Source organism: Dendrobates tinctorius, unplaced genomic scaffold (genome assembly GCF_039654945.1).
Source record: "Dendrobates tinctorius isolate UK_male_01 unplaced genomic scaffold, ASM3965494v1 ptg000062l, whole genome shotgun sequence".
Classification (NCBI taxonomy): domain Eukaryota; kingdom Metazoa; phylum Chordata; class Amphibia; order Anura; family Dendrobatidae; genus Dendrobates; species Dendrobates tinctorius.
The window spans coordinates 26,685,724-26,708,368 of record NW_027361730.1 but is presented as its reverse complement, the minus strand read 5'-3'; the positions used below and the strand labels follow the sequence as shown (position 1 = coordinate 26,708,368).

Genomic DNA, 22,645 nt, shown 5'->3' with positions numbered 1-22,645 from the left:
CGGGTGACTGGCCCCCTCCAAAAAGTGCCTCCACTCCTCAAACGCCAACTTGAATGCAAGAAGCTCTCTATTACCTACATCATAATTTCTTTCAGCAGCAGAGAACTTCCTGGAAAAGAAAGCACATGGCCTGAGGTTGGTAAGAGTGGCATGCCCTTGGGACAACACTGCCCCCACCCCCACCTCGGAGGCATCCACCTCCACCACAAATAGTTTGGACCGATCTGGCTGTACCAACACAGGAGCAGACATAAAACACTTTTTCAGAGTCGCAAAGGCCTCTTTTGCGAGCGAGGACTAATTTCTCACATCCACACCTTTGCATGTTAGATCCGTGAGAGGTTTGACCACCTGCAAAAACCCCCGCATTATTAAATTTGCGGTAATAATTGGCGAACCCCAAGAAGCGCTGAAGACCCTTAAGATCTCGGGGTTGCACCCAATCCGCAATGGCCTGCACCTTCTTGGGGTCCATGCGAAAACCCTCACAGGATACAATTAATCCCAAAAAAGACAATTCTTGAACACAAAATACACATTTCTCCAATTTGGCATACAGATGATTTTCTCTCAGTCTTTGGAGAACGTATGTGTTCCAGATGAGAATGCCTGTCGGAGGAGTATATCAAAATATCATCTAAGTAGATAACGACAAAACGACCAATGAGATCCGAGAATACCACGTTGATGAAATTCTGAAATATGGCGGGGGCATTGGTAAGACCAAACGGCATGACTAAATTTTCAAACAGTCCCTCGGACGCGAGGAACGCAGTTCTCCATTCATCCCCCTCCCGGACCCTTATCAAATTATATGCCCCCCCGAAGATCCAGTTTAGAAAACCACTTTGCCCCTGATAGTTGGTTACACAAATCGGGAATCAACGGAAGGGGGTATGTATTCCGTACAGTAATCTGATTAAGCTCCCGAAAATCGAGACAGGGACGTAACCCATCATCTTTTTTTTTTTAAAAAAAGAAACCTGCCGCCACAGGTGAGACTGAAGGACGCATGTGTCCCTTGCACAGACTTTCAGCAATGTACTCCTTCATAGCCAAGCGCTCAGGGCCGGATAAATTAAACAGATGGACTTTAGGTAATTTAGCCCCCGGGACCAGCTCGATAGCGCAGTCAAAGGGTCTATGTGGCGGTAACGTCTCAGCCTCGCTTTCAGAGAATACGTCTTCGAAGTCCTTCAGGCTTTCCGAAATACCTTCCAACTCGACAGAAGATACAGACACAGATTTAACAGGTTCAACCAGCAGTGCGGATTTATCACACAACTTAAAATCATTAAACCCCCATTGAACAATCTCCCCCGTTTTCCAGTTATTAACTTGGTTATGGCGTTGTAACCAGGGCATGCCCAACACCAACCCTGCAGGTAGATTGTCCAGAATCAAACAACTTAGGTTTTCCACATGAGTAGCGCCCACTCTGAGCGAAAATAAGTCAGACATAAAGATAATTCCTTCCTTAGTGAGGGGAGAGGAGTCAATGGCCACCACCTTGATCGGAACCTTGAGCCTAACTGTCCCTATCTTGCAGCGTGTGACCAATTGAGAGTCAATGAGATCAATCGATGATCTGCAGTCCACGAAGGCTGTAGAGGGAAAAGAACAACCGTCCACCAACAGTTCCACATGCAGTAACACTTTAGAAAACGAGGAAAAGGGTACCTGAGGGTCTGAGTAGTCTCCCCGCTGACTACCCAGACCTAGTCATTTCCCCCCGACCGGGTCGAAGATCAGGACACTCCCTTTTCCAAAGTCCCGTTTTACCGCAGTAAAAGCATAACTGCTTGTCCTTCCGGCGTTTCCTTTCCGTATCCTTCAGGGAGAGGGCGCCTACGTCCGTGAGCTCAGGGGCAGTCTCTTTTCCACTGGGGAACAATGGAGTCTCCACCTGCATCACCCCTCTGGCCCACAGCCTGCGGTCCATCCGGACCGCCTTGGTCATGGCGTCCTCGAGAGATTTAGGTGGGGGATGTAATGCCAAGGCATCCTGCAGCTGCTCGGACAAGCCTGTTATGATTGAGTCACCGTAGGAGGAAAAAACAGAAATGCTAGCTAAGTCCAGAAAACCAGAGAAGTTGGCAGTTATCGGATTGCAGACCCCTGAACCTATCAACACAACTAGCAGTAGCCGTGGGGGGTTCCTACGATGCCCTAAACCCCTCGATCACAGCCGGAGAATTAAATAGGCCTAAAGAAAGAAAGGGGAAATCTAAACTGCCCCAGAGCAGACCCCAAAGCAATAGGCAGCCCCCAACATATAATGACGGTGAAGCAAGATGAAAACACACAGACAGAAAGATAGACTGAGCAAAGACGGGGCCCAAGCTAACTAGATAGGAAAGGACAGGAAGGCTGCTGTCTGCAATCCGTGAAAAACCCTATGAAAATAAGAGCCAACAGACTGACAGTGAAAAAGGCCCTGAAGACGCTAGGCTTCAAAAAAGCTATGTCAGTACTCAGGAATATTCTGAAGACAGAGCAACAGGCAAAAGGAGATTCAGCTCACCCCAGCAGGGAATGGCAGAATCCAGAAAAGCAAGGAAAACAAAAACAAAACACAAATGCTAACAGGCAAAGCAGAAAACTTAGCTTTAGAGGAGCAGGAATCAGACTGGTGTCCTAGAAGTCCACTGAGAAATCACCCACAGGGCAGAAGGGCGTCGGCAGCCTTATATCCAGTCCGTGACTCCACTCAGCCAGTCATCCTCATTAGGCTCAGGTGCCTGATAATCAGGCTTATTACCTTCCTTTACCAGAATAGGGAGTTCACCAGACCTCAGTGACGAAGGGGAAAATGAACTCACAACAGTACCTCCCCCTTGAGGAGGGGTCACCGAACTCTCAACCACGCCACCAGGGCGATCAGGGTGAGCCCGATGAAAGGCACGCACCAATCTTTTGGCATGAATATCAGAGGCAGAGACCCAGGAATTATCCTCCTGACCATAACCCTTCCACTTAACCAAATACTGGAGTCTCCGTCTAGCCAAACGGAAATCCAGTATTTTCTCTACCTCATATTCCATGTTACCTTCAACCAATACAGGGTCTGGAGGTGCCACCCCAGGAAAAACTGGTTCAACAAACCTCTTCAACAAGGACTTATGGAACACATTATGGATTTTAAATGTGACAGGAAGAGCCAAACGAAAAGAGACCGGATTAATCATCTCCAAAATCTTGTAAGGTCCAATAAATCTAGGCTTAAACTTAGGAGAAGCCACCTTCATAGCAATATTTTTTGATGATAACCACACCATATCACCAATCATAAACTGGGGACCAATGGTCCTATGTCGATTGGAAAACCGCTGGGCCTTTTCCTAGGAGAGAGATAACTTATCCACCACTTGGTCCCAGATCTGGTGCATTCTCTCCACCACAGTGTCAACACCTGGGCAGGCAGAAGGCTCAACCTGTCCTGAAGAAAATCGAGGATGAAACCCAAAGTTACAAAAAAAAGGTGACATCAAAGTGGCAGAACTAGCTCTGTTATTTAAAGCAAATTCGGCCAAGGGCAAAAATGAAACCCAATCATCCTGATCAGCGGAAATAAAACATCTCAAATACGACTCCAAGGTCTGGTTTGTTCTCTCTGTCTGCCCATTGGTCTGAGGGTGAAAAGCAGAGAAGGACAACTAAATTCCCAGCTTGGAACAGAAAGTCCTCCAAAATCTAGACACAAACTGAACTCCTCTGTCAGATACAATGTTCTCAGGAATCCCGTGTAAGCAAACCACCTGTTGCAAAAACAGGGGCACCAACTCAGAGGAAGATGGCAACTTAGGGAGTGGTACAAGATGAACCATCTTAGAGAACCTATCACAAATCACCCAAATAACAGTCATTCTTTGAGAGACCGGCATATCAGAGATGAAATCCATTGAAATATGGGTCCATGGCCTCCTGGGGACCGGCAAAGGCATCAACAACCCACTAGAGCGAGAACAAGATTTAGACCGGGAGCAAGTCCCACAGGACTGCACAAAATTCCTGACATCATGAGACAAGGCGGGCCACCAAAAAGAGCGACTCACCAGATCTCTAGTACCAAAAATACCTGGATGACCAGCCAATGCAGAGCAATGTACTTCAGACATCACTCTCTTCTTCCACTGGTCAGGAACATACAACTTTCCACTGGGACAACGCTCAGGTTTGTCCTCCTGGAACTCTTGCAGAGCAAGTCTCAAATTGGGCGAGATGGCAGAAAGAACTACCCCTTCGCCTAAGATGGTAGCAGGCTTGGTCACCACAGGAGAATCAGCAAAGAAACTCCTAGAGAGGGCGTCTGCCTTGACATTCTTAGTTCCAGGAAGAAAAGAGACCACAAAATCAAAACGTGTAAAAAACAAGGCCCACCTAGCCTGTCTAGGGTTCAAGCCTTTAGCCAACTCTAGGTAAATCAAATTCTTGTGGTCAGTGAGGACCACAACTTGATGTTTAGCTCCCTCCAACCAATGTCTCCACTCCTCAAATGCCCATTTCATGGCCAACAGTTCCCGATTCCCCACATCATAGTTACGTTCAGATGGAGAGAACTTTTGGGAAAAGAAAGCACAGGGATTCATTTTAGATGTTACAGGATCCTTTTGGGACAAAACAGCTCCTGCACCAATCTCAGAAGCATCCACCTCTACCTGGAACGGGAGTGAGACATCAGGTTGCCGCAAAACCGGGGCGGAGGTAAATCTTCGCTTCAGCTCCTGAAAGGAAGCAACAGCCTCCGGAGACCAATTCAACACATCAGCACCCTTCTTAGTCAGATCAGTCAATGGCTTGGCAATACTAGATAATTTTGCTATAAATTTCCGATAAAAATTAGCAAAACCCAAAAACTTATGGAGGGCCTTCAAAGAAGTGGGCTGAACCCAATCATAAATGGCCTGTACCTTGGCCGAGTCCATTTCAATAGTTGACGGAGACAAAATAAATCCCAAAAATGAAATCCTCTGTACTCCAAAAAGGCATTTCGATCCTTTGACATACAGGGAATTCTCCCTCAAGATCCGGAACACAGTCCGAATATGTTCCACATGAGAATCACAATCCTTGGAGAAGATCAAAATATCATCCAGATAGATAATCAAAAATTTATCGACAAAGTCTCGGAAAATATCGTTCATGAAGCACTGGAAGACAGAAGGGGCATTAGTGAACCCAAAAGGCATCACCAGGTACTCAAAATGTCCCTCAGGAGTATTAAACGCCGTCTTCCATTCATCCCCCTGCTTAATGCGGATAAGATTATACGCCCCCCTGAGGCCAAGCTTGGTAAACCAGCAAGCACCTCTAACTCTAGAGAATAGATCCGAAATCAGGGGTAACGGATACTGATATTTAATAGTAATTTTAATGAGGGCACGATAATCAATACAAGGCCTTAAAGAACCATCCTTTTTGGCCTCAAAAAAAAAAACTGCACCTAAGGGTGAAGAGGATGTCTAATATGACCCCTCTCCAACGCCTCCTTAATATAGGACCGCATAGCCTCGTGCTCAGGTACAGATAAATTGAAGAGCCGACCCTTGGGAAATTTACACCCCGGGCTTAGTTCGATTGCACAGTCATAACTCCTATGAGGAGGCAAGGACGCAGACTCATTCTCACTAAATACATCATAAAAGTCCGCCAAATAGTCAGGAACATCATGCGACTGAGGAGAGGTGGAAAAAACCGGAGCCTCGCTAAAGGCACACCGACAACCCCAACTCACCACAGACACAGATTTCCAATCCAAAACTGGATTATGAATTTGCAACCAGGGAAACCCCAGAACAACGGCATCATGCAGACCATGCAACACCAAAAATCTGCAATTTTCTTGATGGTCTGGGGCGACCCGCATGACCACCTGGGTCCAAAACTGAGGTTTATTTTTAGCCAAAGGAGTAGCACCAATCCCCCTCAAAGGGATAGGCGTCTGCAGAGGTGTCATCGGAAATCCACAACGTTTAGCAAAATCCAAGTCCATTAGGTTTAGCGCTGCTCCCGAATCCACAAAAGCCTTGGCGGAAAATGTGGACAGGGAGCAGATCAGAGTAATTGCCAGAAGAAACTTAGGTTGAACACCACCAACAGAAAACGTGTGTGCAAAGCGTTTCTCTCGTTTAGGACAAACAGAAATAATATGCGAGGCATCTCCACAGAAAAAACACAGCTTATTACGCCTTCTGAACTCCTGACGTTGCGCCTTAGACAAAACTCTATCACATTGCATAGGTTCAGACGTCTGTTCAACCGGTGGCAACACCTCTCGTGCAATCCTGCGTTCACGTAAACGCCGATCAACCTGAATGGCTAATGACATAGAATCGTCCAGACCAGAGGGAACAGGAAATCCCACCATAGTATCTTTTACGGCTTCTGACAAACCCTTCCGAAAGAGAGCAGCCAAGGCATTTTCACTCCAGGTAGTAAGGACGCCCACTTTCGGAACTTTTGACAGTACAACTCTGCAGAATCTCGACCCTGGTTCAATGCCAACAGGGTCTTTTCAGCCTGATCAATAGCATTAGGTTCGTCATACAACAACCCCAAAGCTTGAAAGAATGCATTCACATTAGTCAGAATAGGATCATCTGGTTTCAAAGAAAACGCCCAATCCTGGGGATCGCCACGCAGCAAAGAGATGACAATTTTAACCTGCTGCGCGGAGCTCCCTGACGAGTTAGGCTTCAAGGCAAAAAATAATTTACAATTATTTTTGAAACTCAAAAATTTAGATCGATCCCCAAAAAATACATCAGGTGTAGGGATCTTTGGTTCAACAGCATGCGAACGAGCAAGGTAGGCGGAAATTGTCTGATCGTGTGGAGCAGCTCGCTGTGGAAGTACACAATTCTTTCCTGCTATTGAGTACCCTAGGATCTGCGGTATGGCGGGTGATTCTGTTATGATTGAGTCACCGCAGGAGGCAAAAACAGAAATGCTAGCTAAGTCCAGAAAACCAGAGAAGTTGGCAGCTATCGGATTGCAGACCCCTGAACGTATCAACACAACTAGCAGTAGCCGTGGGGGGTTCCTACGATGCCCTAGACCCCTCAATCACAGCCGGAGAATTAAATAGGCCTAAAGAAAGAAAGGGGAAATCTAACTGCCCCAGAGCAGACCCCAAAGCAATAGGCAGCCCCCAACATATAATGACGGTGAAGCAAGATGAAAACACTAACACAGACAGAAAGATAGACTGAGCAAAGACGGGGCCCAAGCTAACTAGATAGGAAAGGACAGGAAGGCTGCTGTCTGCAATCCGTGAAAAACCCTATGAAAATAAGAGCCAACAGACTGACAGTGAAAAAGGCCCTGAAGACGCTAGGCTTCAAAAAAGCTATGTCAGTACTCAGGAATATTCTGAAGACAAAGCAACAGGCAAAAGGAGATTCAGCTCACCCCAGCAGGGAATGGCAGAATCCAGAAAAGCAAGGAAAACAAAACACAAATGCTAACAGGCAAAGCAGAAAACTTAGCTTTAGAGGAGCAGGAATCAGACTGGTGTCCTAGAAGTCCACTGAGAAATCACCTGCAGGGCAGAAGGGCGTCGGCAGCCTTATATCCAGTCCGTGACTCCACTCAGCCAGTCATCCTCATTAGGCTCAGGTGCCTGATAATCAGGCTCATTACATTCCTTTACCAGAATAGGGAGTTCACCAGACCTCAGTGACGAAGAGGAAAATGAACTCACAACACAAGCCTCTGCGAAAGAGTCCTCGGAGTGCGTCGTCGTCCCAAGAAATCTCTGTGGCCCAGCGGCGGAATTCAGTGCAAAACCACTCAGCCGAGTGTTTCCCCTGACAGACACTCTTCACCATGTCCTCTGCCAATTGCACTCGGTCAGGCTCATCATAAATGGGCCCGAAGGCCTCAAAGAATGCATTCACAGACACTCTCTCAGGGGCAGTGGGAGGAAGGTAGAAAGCCCAAGCTTGTGGGGACCCTCTTAATAAAGACATAATGACCCCTACCTTCTGGTTTTCATCCCCAGAGGAACGTGGTCTCAAACTAAAAAAAAGTTTGCACCCCTCCATGAAGACCCTGAACTCCTTTTTGTTCCCAGAAAAAAAGTCAGGCAGTTTAACAGGTGGTTCCGGGGACACCAGAACAACATCCCTCACCTCAGCCCCCGGAGACCCAGCAGGTAAAGCCCCTCGCACTGTCTCAGAAATCTGCTGCTGAGAACGAGCCAGAGCTTGCTGCTCCAGAGATAAACCCTGAAACATCTGATTCAGATTTTTCATCTGGTCAGCCAGAGACTGTATGGGATCCATAACTCTCTGCACAAAAAAACCCAAAAACTTAAGGGTCAGTTATAATGTCAGGATCCTGCCAGCGCCGGCGTGCAGCCTCCGCTGAGCAGGGACTCACCCGCACTGTAGGGGGGCCCGGTGTTGTGAGTTCATTTTCCCCTTCACCATTGAGGTCTGATGAACTCCCTCTTCTGGTGAAGGAAGGTAGTGAGGCTGATTACCAAGCATCTGGGCAGGATGATGATGACTGGGTGACTGGAATTGCTGACTGGATATAAGGCAGCCGATGCCCTTCTGCCTTGCTTGTGATCGCTCTGAGGGATTCTAGGAGACCAGTCTGATTCCTGCTCCTCAAAAGCTAAGTTTTCTGCTCTGCCTTTTGCATTTGTGATTTCTGCCATTCCCTGTTGGGGTGTGCTGAATTCCTTTTTGCTCTGTCTTCAGAAGATACCTGAGAGCTGATATAGTCTTTTTGAAGCCTAGCGTCTTCAGGGCTTTTTTCCCTATCAGCTGTTGGCTCTTGTTTTGATAGGGTTTTGGCGGATTACACACAGCAGCTTTTCGGTCCTGTCCTATGTAGTTAGCTTGGGCCCCATCTTTTGCTCAGCCTATCTTTCTATCTGTGTGAGTGTTTTTTCATCTTGCTTCACCGTCATTGTATGTTGGGGGCTGCCTATTGCTTTGGGGTCTGCTCTGGGGCAGTTTAGATTTCCCTTTCTGTCTTTGGGCCTGTGTAGTTCTCCGGCTGTGATCGAGGGGTCTAGGGCACCGTAGGAGGCCCCCGCGGCTACTGCTAGTTGTTGTTGATAGGTTCAGGGGTCTGTAATCCGATAGCTGCCAACTTCTCTGGTTTTCTGGACTTAGCTAGTATTTCTGTTTTTGCCTCCTACGGTGACTCATTCATAACAGCCTGGGGTCAGGTACAGTCGGAAAGTACAGATACACAGGACCTGTGGACGCTGAAGTTTAGCAAGCAGTGAAGGACCTACGGTCATGTGATGGCAGGAAACTATACAGAAATACTCAGAGTCAGGCAAAATGGAGGTCATACACAGAGATAGCAATAAAGTACCAAGGATGAGACAGAACAGATAGTCGGGGCCAGGCAGGGGTCAAAACCAAAGAGACATAGAAGGTACCAAGCAGAATCCAACAAGCAATATCCAGAGAACAGATCGAGTCGTACACAGAGTATCAAGCAACCAGAACACAGCACAAACACACTCAGGGGTCACCACACAATGCCAAGGGCGAAAGTATAACTGATGGGGGATGGGAGCTTCCTGGGGCAATAAGAAGCTTTCCCAGAACCAATGAGAGGCCACCATAATAAGTCCCAGGTGTGCAGGTAAGAGTCTGCACTGAGATCAAACCATTAACCCCAGAAGTGCTGGTCCACCAGCACTGGTATCATGACACAAACAAGCCGGGTCAAATACTAGACTGTAGTGCAGTACCAAAGGAATAAGCAAACTCACGGTCAGAGACAAGCCAGGGGATCAGTAACAGTCAGGAGCGATATGTCAAAGACAAGAGACAAAAGCAGGTCAGGGTCCAAGCTGAGTTCAAGTACCAAGAAGTCCAGACACATAGGGGACACACAGTTGGGACAGGGAGCAGGGAATAATGCAAACACGGGTTGAGTCAGGAATAACAGCAGGATAAATCAGGGTGTAACAGAGTTAGCTACTCACGCCATAGGCAGAACTATAACTGACATAGCCTGCAGAAAGCAGCAGCGATAAATAGCCAACCTGAACCCAAACTGAGGCTGGGAAAGGTTAACTCTTGAGATGACCAGACCGGGAAAAAGGGAAAACAGGACTCAAAACCCGTTCTGGATAATGACAATAATAGGTTTTAAAATAATTAGAATGCAATAACCCTCTACCCTTTACTGGGGCTTGGGAGAAGGAATTAGAAGTCAAATTTCAGAGGAGGATTGGCAAAAAGCATTCACACTCTCCCACAAATTCCTTATTGCTTGCCATGCTCAGGAGAAAACTATAAGATTCTATTTATTGTAGATGGTATCGTTGACCCACTATGCTACATAGGAATTGTGTTGGCGGTGCTTTATTACATATATGGTGGGAGTGCCCATTGGATTGTGGGTTATGGAATTAAATTTTTTCACTGTACAATAATCTCACTGGTAGCAGACTCACACCCTCCCCCCAAATTGGCCTGCTTTCCATTACTCCGGATTCAATCTTTTAGGCAAAGAAAGATATCCTTAGGCACTTTCTAACAGCTGTTAAGTTAATTATTCCACACCACTGGAAATCCACAAAAGCTCCCATTTTGGGTGAATGGGTAGAAGAGGTTACCAATATTATGAAAATGGAATACATGATTGAACATGATAACAATCGACTTGAAGCTTTTCATTGCCAATGGACATGTTGGATATTATTTCTGGTTGTCAGAAAATAAACGTTAAAATAAAATGACATGGTAAATGTGGTCACCTCTAAAGTGCTGGTTTCAATAAGTCGTGTTTTTTTTATCTTTTGTCCCTCCCACCTCTTTTTTTTCTTTTCCATTCTCTTTCCGCCCTCCTTCCTTTTTTACATTCCTCTAGCACAGACATAATTATTTGGTTCATGTTAATGCTTATATTAGTACCTCATCAAGCTGATTATACTTACATTCTAATGTTAACGATAACTCAATATTAACAACCGTCAACTTTTTTATTGTTAATATTGAACGGAATGGAATGTTCTTCTTTCATATCAATGTTGTTGAATCTCAATAAAAATATTTAAAGTAAAAAAAAAAGGGATTTGTCCACAACTCGGACAACCCCGTCTCAATCAGCAAGGTTGCTCCAAGTAAAATAATCACACTTCGGTGCAGATGCCATTCCAATAGTGTCAGCACTTGTGTCACATGGTAATGTCATGCGATCCCAGCAGCATATCAGCGCTGGCTTCACTCTCCCTGCCTTGGACGAATCAGACAACAAGAGAAAGTAAGAGTTGTGGCTGGCTGCTCAGTTGACAATTGATTCGTGGGGAGAGTGAATTCAGCACTGATTGGCTCATCTGTACATCAGCCGGTCCAGTACGCACCTGCCAGTTCTCATCTGTATATCAGCCAGTCCAGTCCGCATCTGCCAGGGCTCAGCTGTAATAAGCCGGTTCAATCCACATCTGCCAGGGCTCATCTGTACATCAGCCCGTTCAGTCCGCACCTGCTAGTGCTCATTTGTACATCAGCCGGATTCAGTCCGCACCTGCTAGAACTCATATGCACATCAGCCGGTCCAGTCCAGCTCATCTGTACATCAGCTGGTCCAGTAACCACCTGCCAGTTCTCATTTGTACATCAGCCGGTCCAGTCTACACATGTCAGGGCTCATGTGTATGTCAGCCCGTCCAGCCCATCTGTACAACAGCCGGTTCAGTCTGCACCTGCTAGTGCTCAGCTGTATATCAGCTGGTCCAATCCATCCTTGTCAGCGCTCATCTGTACATCAGCTGGTCCAGTCCACACCTGCCAGGGAGGGCTCATCCGTATATCAGCCAGTCCAGCCCACACCTGCCAGTGCTCATCTGTCTACCAGCTGGTCCAGCCTGCATCTGAAAATGCTTCTGTATATCAACCGGATCTGCCTGCACCTGCCAGTGCCTATCTGCATCTGTGGTCCCTGTGTTCCCTCAGTGCCTGCCGGCATGTGCTGTCCCTCCAGGCAGTTCCTGCTACCAGTCCGTGCTGCTGTGCGTCTGTGGTCTGTACTGGAGTAGCACCTGGTGGTCATCGGGAGCCACGTCTAAACCCCACCATCAGGGCTCTAGTGAAGAGTCAGGTGCTCACCTAGTTAGGCCCCTCCAAGCTCTCATCGGACCATGGCACAGTGGTTCTACCATTCCCATTATGCAAACTCCTTGCAGAAGTTGTCTTTGGTGGGATTTTAACCCAGGACCCCTAGTGTAATGGTCTGATAAGGCAAACAAGGAAACCGGAGGATATCTCAATACACAAACCAGTACCTCCCCACCACTTTTTTTTATCATTTTGTGGAGTATATAGGTAGCAATGAGGAAGGTGAGACGAAGCCTCTCAGAGGATGAGAAACAGAGCAAAAACAAGCCAGCAGAAAGCAGTGTGCAGCATGGGAAATGCAGTTTCAACATCACACTGAGGCTACTGTTATGCTTTGACTATGCTGATGCTCCCCCTTTCATCATTGTTTTCAACTGTATCGGCATACATGATGCTGATACAGTTGAACTTACAATGACGGACAGGGGTCCCAGTGTCAGCGCTGGCATCGGGGCCCCCCAGTCACTTGGCCTGCCACCAGTACGCCACTGGGCATGTGTAATAAAATATAAAGACTAAACATGTAAATATGATATCTAAATTAAATATCTGTAATCATTCAATAGGCAAGGGATCACTTACCAGGGCCATCCAAATACTGAGAAAGGGAAAACCGTAGACGTAACACTATCGGCTCTGTACGGATTACTTTCCAGGCAGTGGCTACTTCTTCCTGCAAGTGAGTAGAAAGGAAAAGCAAAGGATGAGATAAAGGGCTATAAATTAACCTTGAATGAAAAAAATAAATAAATAAGATATGGATTATAAATATAGAGAATTTTTTTATATTTAGGGCCTGATTCATGAAATTCGTGGGCAGCACGGTGGCTCAGAGTTCTGCACTTTTGCTTTGCAGCACTGGGGATGGTTCAAATTCAATCAAGGTCAACATCTGCAAGGAGTTTGTATGTTCTCTCTGTGTTTGCGTGGGTTTCCTCCGGGTTCTCCGGTTTCCTCCCACTTCCCAAAGACATACTGACAGGGAATCTAGATTGTGAGCCCCATTGGGGACAGCAATGATAATGTCTGTAAAGTGCTGCAGAATTTGATGGTGCTGTATAGGCAAAGCATAATAATAATGAAAGTTTTTTTGCTAGTTGTCTAGCAGATAACACCTTCAAATGTCAGAAAAAATTTTTCCACAACACAAAGTTGAGCAAAAATGTTGCTATTTTGGTGCTTTCTGCTAGCTCTGCTAAAGCGGGCATATCCGGAACAGAAGAGGGCGAGGCAAAGCCCACCCAAGAAATTCTTGAAAAGTTGCGATGTACCTTATGTTAGTCCAGTCCCCACCTCTAAATGACTTAGGCACCTCTTACTCGAGCATGCTCATCATTCAGGCTGGCGTGCACAACTACACAACGCTAGTCTTAATGAATCGGCTCCTTAGTGTTATTCTCAGTGTCTACTCAATGACAGATGAAAAAAGGGACGAAAAAGGAAATAAAAATGGTGGTATGATAAATAGATAATCTAAAAACAACTAGAAACAGGTTGCCAGGGAAGTGCAAGACTTACATCCAGGAATCCAATGTTTATGTGCAAGTCAATATCGGCATCATCTATGGTCCCATATTCTCTGTGAATAAAAAATTAGTACATCACTGAAAATGTAAAAGTGAAATTCACTTTTAACATACAAGGAGTTTTAAACTGGACACTTGACATCCAGTAGGATTCTAGTGTGGGTTTAGGATTACAGCTGAGGATGCAGCTCTTTGTCTTTCCATAGTAGCAGTCTCTGATTTTTCTTTCATGGGACTGTATCTACTCCCAGTAATATAGGCTGGAAGTGAGGATGGTGTGTATCCAGGATGCTGCTGTCTCATATCAGCACAGCTTCTATCCTTCTCTCATTTCCTCTTCATGTGCTTTCCTACTTTTTCTCCTGTTTTCTTTTCTTTCCCCAAGACACTTTTCCCTTCTTTATGCTTGGGTGAAAATGTGTGTACAACTCCTTAGGGAGGGGAAGAACACAGAGAGCTGTCAACAATGGGGGCCTTTGAAATTACATAAAAGTCTGAATAAATCTGACCCCTCTGGGATAAATTTCCTTGTTCTCCTGGTGATGCTTTCATTCAGTCCTTTCTTTGCTTTTACATTAATGATGACAATATTTTTTTTCTATTTCCTCTACTAAGAGTTAGGTAATATAGAACTTTATTACACATCCCAGTTATACTTACCTCACAAATACAGCATTTTCACTATATATTTCTTTAACAGCCTCTATGTCTGCATCAAGCTGTGGATGCCTATACAGATCAGCACAACAAGTGCCCTGCCAAAAACAAAAATATTAAATTTAGAGATGTGATGTGATAAAGAACAAATTGAAGGAGAAATCAAAAGAAATGAAAACTAGATAGTACTAGCTTGGCCAGTGCAAAATTTTCGCACATTGGTCGTCAGGGGCGCAGGAAATTTTATAAAAAGCAAGCTGGTCAAATGTAAATGTATTTCATGAGATGATGAACACAGACAGGTATTTATATATGTAGCTTGGTAATACAATAAATTGTTTTGATAAGTAGAGGCCAAAAAATGTTTTCTGGTTGAGGTGCCACCTGCAGGTCATTGTGTCTTTCTGTAGGTTTATGAAAATGAATGTTTAAACTGTATTTAGTGATAAAATTGTGAATGTGTAGTTTGTTTGGCTGTTTTCTTGCTGAAGGGAGCAAGTTTACCTTTCAAATGGTGTATTGTGTGTGGGGTGGGGCGAAGTAATCACCGAAAAAGCAGTGCATGTATACAAATATGTTGGTAGTGTGCTTTGGGGTACTGTGGTGCCACCTGCAGGTCATTTTTCCTTACTGTAGGTTTATGAAAAGTAATGTTTAAACTGTATTTTGTGATCAAATCGTGGATATTTGGTTTGTTTGGCTATTTTCTTGTTGATCCACAACTGAAACATCTTAATTTAAATGAAATTTACCTCCTAATTGATCAAAGTTCAGGAATATCTGCATGTTCGGATAGTTTTCTTTCTAACCTTAGATGTCCCACATACCTTACCAAGAAGACAGGGTATATGTGCTAATTTCTATAATAACATGGATAACATTCAAACAAGAGAACAGTACTAAGAAGTATATGTGATAACAGCTATAAAGATACTAAGGCAAATGTGCTTCAATATAACTTTTTATATCTGAATTTTGACTTGCAACATGGAATCTTACTTTCACTAAACTCATCTCTGTCATTAACAACGCCAATCTTACTGTTTGAGCTACAAAACTCAGTTTGTTATATTTTCTTTACCTGAACTCCATAGAGAAACTCCCCACATTCATTTTCCCCATCAGATTCCTCCTCGGCCCAGTTGTGTCCCTTGATGTCCTATGGAGATGACAGAAAATAGCTTTAAGCCCTTCATTTATATTAGGATGACTGCTGGCCAAATGATGATTCAGACAATTGTTTGGCCAACAGTTTAATTGGCTGGCTCTCCCATACACAGAAGGAAACAACCAAAGCCAACGTCCCAAATTAATTAATTAAAACCTGGAATTTATTTCTTCAAATTGAAGACATGTATCCAGTGAGATTCCACAAACAAGAGATCTGAATATCGCTTACACGTTTCAGCCCCAACTGGCCCTTAGTCATAGCACTGCAACAAATAAGTGAACAGTGATTTAAAAACCTTCCAAAAAGAAGTGAGATGATACACAGTGATTCTTTTTTGTATTGCACCTGATCTGTAGTTAATTAGATATAAAGAAAAATTTTAATAAAAAAAATATTTTTCTCTTTATGAGAAGCCACCGATAGGCCTGTCTGCTGGTGACTTATCTCTGGTAGAACAATACTTCGGCAGTCTGAAATGCCCAAGCAACATCTTCCTCGACAGATAGTTGGCTGGTGTCCCATACATAAAAGAGTGTCACACAATCACAATCTAATAATACTCACAATGCTGCTCATTTGGGAATTAACTATTCTATGTATATCCAGTAATATGCACAATTTAGATGTACAAAACAAAAATAATTTTATATGACCTTGCACATCTTAAATGGCGGGTTAACCTCTTAACAATATGTGATGTAGACATAGGGGACCTCACATCATTTTTTGGGGGGTCCATTTTAATAAGGATAAGTATACAGCTGAGAGCTGATATTAATAGCCTGGGAAGCGCCATGTTTATTTCCCTCTTCCCAGGCTATAAACATCTGACTCCAGCTGTCGGCTTTCCCTAGGCTTGTTATAAAAAATTTCAGTAGTTCCCATGCCATTTTTTCTTTAAGTTATTTAGTTATTAGCTGAATACATGTACAGTGAGCTACACATGCAAAGCCATGATTCTATATCTCACTCACATATTTCTGCCTATCTACTTATCTATCGAAGAATATTTTGTTAGAAAATTATCTTTAAATGACATAGAGAATTACTCTATGTAAAAGCAAATGTTAAAATTGCATTGCATACGCATGTCATACAGATGTCATACGGATGCTAGGTGACAAAAATTGCATTGTACTCACACGACATTCGCATGACACACGTCCAACTTTTCATGAACATTGGACCAATTCTATCAATTCTATTTTATTATGGGTATGAGCTCCTATACATAAATTACCCTGTTTTTGCTATACCTATTGCCACCTCTTTTACTACCACAACCTGAGTGAGCGTTAACACATTTCTCCACCTAAATAATAAATCTGATATTTTCAAACTTCCAGATCTCTTAGCCCTCACTGTGTATATTCTTTCTATGAGCAGTAGCTTTTGCTTTTAGTGGAGCTGGGATGTATCTATAGAGGGTGCAGAGGTAGCAGTCACACCTGGGCCCTTGTGCTTCAAGTGGCATAAAGTTTCCTCCAACAGAAGACGACACCAATATTATATATAGCACAAGTCAGGGGCACTATTACAGATATTGCAAGAAAGAGATATTGGTGGATTAAAACATTAATGACATCCAATACATGAATAATTCTCACAACTTGAAGACTTGAGGCTTTATTCAGTTTTTGAAGCCAAAATTGGGAGCTGATTAAAAAAAAGGCATAGTTTGTATCATTTTATTCCTCACCACCCCAATCCTTTATAATCAACTCCTGACATTGGCTTCAAAAACCGCACCGAATGCTCATAGTTCTGGTGACTGACTAGTAATTTGTATGGGTTCAAATCATTAGTATAGTCCCTTCATGCAATCTTGAAGTTATTAAGAAGCAGTGTTACTTTCTAAGGCCGGGATCACACATGTGAGAAACTCGGACGAGTCTCGCATCTTAATACCCGGCACTGCCGCCGGCACTTGGGAGCGGAGCGTGCGGCTGCATAGTCATGGCCGAGGGCACTGGGACATCTGCGCCCTGGCCTCCCATCACATGAAAACAATGTCCATAGCCCTGCATACCTGTGGCTATTTCAACTGCACCGTCAGTGCCCTCTGTATGTTTCTGGAGGCTTCCTCGGTCTGGTTTTTCATAGAATGAGCCACAGTCCAAATCAACTTGCAAATAAGTAACTTTACTGAATCTTGTACACAGCATATTAGCATTCTTTCCAGCATCAGCATCAGGTTTCACAACACACAACTCTTCTGTCCATGTCCTTCTCTCTCTCTGTCACTAAGCTCGCTTCCGGGACAAACCGTACCGTTCAGTTCTCCAGCGTCCTCCCTGTGTAGGCTTACTCCGTTCGGGGACTCCCTTGACCAATTTTTCCCCAGTCCTAAGAGCATCAGTCCACGCAATAAGCTGTCACATGCTGAGCGACCTGCCCCAACTGCTTAGTCTTCTCTAGCAACTGCAGTCCCACTAATACTGCACCACTAGCACTGTTGCTGTTTGCTCCTTCTGATGAGGTCCTGGCCATGGATACTATATGGCTGGGCCTTAGCCTTGCTCAACGTTGTGTGCAACGGTGTTGCCCAGGGCTATTTAGCCCAAGTGAGCTGAACAGGTGCCATGGCCCCAACTGACTCCTATCAGGAAGTCCTTCCTGCCTTATCCATCATGCCCCTCCTATGTTAACTATTCACATGCTAACCCCCTTATTCTTATACTATGTGGAATTCCTATCTAATACTATGTAGGCTAAACTGCCCCCATCTAGTGGCCAAACTACGAAACTACACTGTCCCTAGACAATTATGTGCATACAATATATTATAAAACATTAATATTATATACATAGCAGAATATATACACTAATATTTAAAGCATTAGTACCTAACCCGGACATACTTAAAGGGGCTGGAGAGAGATGCTACACTTTGCAACCCCTTACACCTATACGGTCAGACACAGCCATTACACAGTACACAGCAGGGGAATATTTATAAGATTATCTCAGCGCAGGAACATTTTACTTAAACACATCCGATTGTGGAAATTATTATTATTCCAAGATTTATTGACTAAAATGAACTTTTGTTTGTGGGAAAAACCCTTTAAGGGCCAAGTCTGGATTGTGATCTAATAAGGGGATTAAATTAATAATTTCTCTATCCTAGATGTGTACAAAAGCATCTAGTGACTAAAATCTCAAATTTGCCAAAAAGTTGTAAAATGTAGATCTGCCTCTTATCCAATCTAAAACATCATAAACTAATCACCAGAGTATAAGATCTTAAGTCAAGTTTAAACCTCCATGAAATTTGTAATTTAAAAATGCTAATCCTACGTATTAGCCCCATGTCTCTCCCACATCTGAAAGGTTTATATAGGAGCTTCTCATCAGATTTCTTAACAAAAATGCAAAGAGTTTGCAAAGGAAACAGAAATTTAGGAAATAGTATCATCATAAAGAGAACTTGTCACGTGAAAAAATGCTTTTAACCTGCAGATTTGGGGTTAAAATGCTCTCCTTGCTTGGTATGTCAGTTTAGGTGGAAGCCTATGTCTTGGTAGGTTTGCAGTTGTGTCATACTCCTTTCAGTTTTGAATGATGGATTGAACAGTGCTCAGTGAGATGTTCAGAGCTTTACCTTTTTAAAATAACCTAATCCTGTTTTTCTCATCTCCACAACTTTTTTCCTGACCAGTATGGGGGGTTCTTTGGTTTTCATGATGCTGTTTGTTCCCTTACGTTCTCAAACAAACCTCTGAGATCTTAACAGAACATCAGTAGTTATAATGAGAATAAATTACACACAGGCGGAATCAGTATGCTAATTATGTGACCTGTGGAAGCAATTGGTCACTTATTTAGCAGTATCAGACTACAAGGGGCTCAATACAAATGCTGGTCACAATTTTCAGATTTATATTTTGAAAATAATTAGAAAACCAGTTTGTGGGTATAATGTGAAAAAAAAATGGAAAAGTTCAAGGGGTATGAATACTTTTTCAAGTCACTGTAGATTTGTTACCCTTTATTGTAATCGACTGCTGGAAAGTCATCTGTACAGAACAGGAGTCTTCTATTAGGCTTACTGGTCAGTAAGGAAACATTTAGATTTTTTTCATATACAGTATATATGTAGTGATAAGGAACATTTAAAATATAATTTTTCAATACAGTTAACAAAAAACATGATTTAAATAGTAAGTAGTTCTCTGATGACACATGCCCTGTAAATATAGGGCCCCCTGCACCTTGCTGGTAGCTGGTACAGCACATTATTTCTCTAAGGCTACTTTCACACATCAGGTTTTCGGCGTCAGGCGCGATCCGGCGTCGTGCCGGAATGCCGGATCCGGCAAATGTTTTGTAAAACCTGATGTGCCGGATCCGGTTTTCTGCCGGATCCGTCTTGTTCTTGACAGACAAAACCGGATCCGTCTCATCCGGTTCCTCCGTTTTTCTATCCGTTTTTCGACGGATTACGCCGGATCCGGTTTTTAAAATTTACCCTCAAGGCAGAGTACACTGGCAGGATGACAGAGTGTGAAAGATTTGTGCCCTAACCAAACTTGTGTACCTTCTGGATGTCATGGTGTACTATTTTTAGCTTTAGGCCACAGGTGTGTACCTGGTTGTGTTTTATGCAAAGTATTTCACCTTTTAACAAAAGTTGTGTACATTGTTAGGAAATCACCAACAATAAACACAACTTTTTAGGTGAAATACTTTGCTTCAAATACAACCAGGAACACAACTGTGGCAAAAAGCTAAAATTTACCCACAGTTATATACCTGGTTTTGAATACCTTTTTACCTTTGAAATACCCTGTATTTAACCTTTTTTTTAAACATAGTTCGCCGCAGAAAGAAAAGACAGACAACCATTGTGAAACGATAATTTAACTTTTATTTAAAATTTTTTTTTTGTAAAATGTTTTTAAAGTGCAAAAAACTTTTTTAATAAAGGTTTTAAACCCAATGGGCATTTTTATTAAAAAAAAAAAAATTACAAATCTGTGTAGTGTGGGGTGGAAATACTGCTGGAGGGGCTGCGGGACACTTCGACATTGGGTGTGTGGAGAGAGGACTGGGATCATGGTGGGGAAGGAACAGTTAGAGGTGAAGGTGTGGAAAAAGCTACAGAATGGGTGGACATGTTGGAGGCAGAAGAGGTGGTGGGCGGTGGAGTGGAGGGTTGGGCAGGGACTGTAGGAGCAGATGATGTTGATGGAAAGTTGTATGGGGAAGGAGTTTGGTACGGGGAAGGAGTTTGGTACGGGGCAGGTTTCTGGAAGTGGGGAGATGTCTGGTACTGGGGAGGTTGCTGGTACTGGTGAGGTTGCTGGTATGTAATAGGAGGGGGAGGATGGAAAGTGGCTGGAGGGGGTGCAGATGTAATAGGAGGGGGAGGATGGAAAGTGGCTGGAGGGGGTGCAGATGTAATAGGAGGGGGAGGATGGAAAGTGGCTGGAGGGGGTGCAGGTGGAGGAACTACAGTGGTGGGAGGTGGAGGTTGGGAGGTAACCTGCTGTAGAGCACCGTGGCACGAATGCATTACATGCATCTGCTGGGTAGGAGATAGTGTTGCCATGCGCTCCACAACAGACCTGAAAAAGGTGTGGTTTGGCGAAGATCTTGCTTCTGAATGCATGGTTTGCAGAAGTGTCTTCACCCCAGAATGCTGGAGTTGATCTGCTGAAAGCCTGCGGAGATTTGCTCTGACAAGACTTTTAGACAGTTCTGGAAAGATGCATTCAGATGCAAGAACTCTTGCGCATAACTCTTTTCTTGACCCCTCTGCCGCCCAGTACCCGCAGGTGTACTAGAGGTGGCAGGGGCAGAAGGGTGGGGTAAAGGGAAAGCGATCTCCTCACCAGCAGCTTCATGTAATGTAGGCGGCCACGATGCTCCTGTGCTGGTGGATGGGACAGATGGGTCGAATGTGTGGGAAGGCTGGGAAGGTGCAGATGTACCGGGGCGGTCGAAGTGTCCCTCGGTGCCGGTCTCCTCAGGGATCGCCTCAGAAGGGTCCAATCGTGCAGGCTCCCGAGTGCTGCTCACCGTGCTGTGGAATAAAGAGAAAAAAAAACAATTAAAATACTGACATGGTATGGCCCTGGCTGAAAAAAAAAAGTTACATCTAACATTTTTTTTCACATGTGGTGTGTAATATTTACCTTCTGGTGAGCATTGTTTCCCGGAGGAACGACAGGGCTTGTGCGTACTTGTACTTGCTCCTGCGTCCTCCAGATCCACTCGGGGCCCGCATCTCTTTATTGAACTCCTTCTTGAAACGATCCCTCACAGACCGCCACCGATTCACAATTCTGTTCCCTGAAACGAGAAAGGAGTGGTTAGTATACAACATCAGTGTTTCACAAACTCCAGTCCTCATGGTCCCCAGGGGTCATGTTTTCAGGATTTCCATAGTAAATAGAAATCCTGAACACATGATCCGTGGGGACCACGAGGACTGGAGTTCGGGAAACACTGGTTTACATCAAGCAACCGGTACTGTATATACTTACGCTCTTTAATCTGGGCCCGAACATCGAGGTCCTCCCAGCGGCCCACAAGGAGCGAACAGATTTCCTCCCAGAGTCGTCGGGTAACGATCAGGTCAGCGTGGCGGCGGTCAGCCATATTCCAGAGCGGCTCCCTTTCTCTGACGAGATCGATGAGGCGGTCCACATCAATCCCTCCATCCTCACCGTCAGAGTCGGGAGCACGCTGTGAAGGCTGTTAAAGAAAAAGACAAAAATAACATAATTAGCCTCCACAAAAGAAATGAAATAAAAAGTGCAAAAAAACCAAAGCAAAAATATTTATACTTACACGCTGGTGACCGCCGCGTTGCTGTCGCCGACGACCCTGGGAGGCACTGCGAGGACCTCTTGGCCGAGCACCAGATTGGGAAGACTAGAGAAAAAAACAAAAAATGTTATGTCTTTGGATGTAGGCATTTGTTTGCTGTGTGTGGTCTGCAGAACGTTGTTTTCTATGTGTTGTGTGCAGTGTGATGTTGTGTTTCTGCGTTTGATGCAAAAAACTTACCAATTGTGAGCCCACTCCAGGTGTCTGTCCACCCCTTCCTTCTTCTTCTGGGAGCTCCTCTTCATCTTGTGATTCCTGTTTTGAAATAAAAGGCAATGAATAGACATATATTACAGAGATGATGGATTTTGGAAATAAAAACTTACCGTCAAACGCTGACGATGCGAGGGAGGGCTCCC

The 22,645-nt window shown here is 44.3% G+C and overlaps 1 protein-coding gene and 1 long non-coding RNA gene across 8 annotated transcripts in view; one reads left to right on the top strand and one right to left on the bottom strand.

Annotated features, from left to right (window-relative positions):
- LOC141093021 (uncharacterized) overlaps positions 1–22,645 on the top strand; it is a 105,885-nt gene that overhangs the window by 30,081 nt on the left and 53,159 nt on the right. The gene's annotated exons all lie outside the window — the stretch shown is intronic.
- Positions 1–22,645, bottom strand: part of PARP6 (poly(ADP-ribose) polymerase family member 6) — a 131,751-nt gene that overhangs the window by 81,535 nt on the left and 27,571 nt on the right. For all 4 annotated transcript variants that reach the window (XM_073579439.1, XM_073579441.1, XM_073579440.1 and 1 more), the window contains exons 3-6: positions 15,360–15,437; positions 14,282–14,376; positions 13,614–13,674; positions 12,678–12,768 (exon numbers count right to left, since the gene is read on the bottom strand). In XM_073579439.1, coding sequence (XP_073435540.1) covers positions 12,678–12,768; positions 13,614–13,674; positions 14,282–14,376; positions 15,360–15,437 — 325 coding nt within the window. The remainder of the gene's footprint in view (positions 1–12,677; positions 12,769–13,613; positions 13,675–14,281; positions 14,377–15,359; positions 15,438–22,645) is intronic.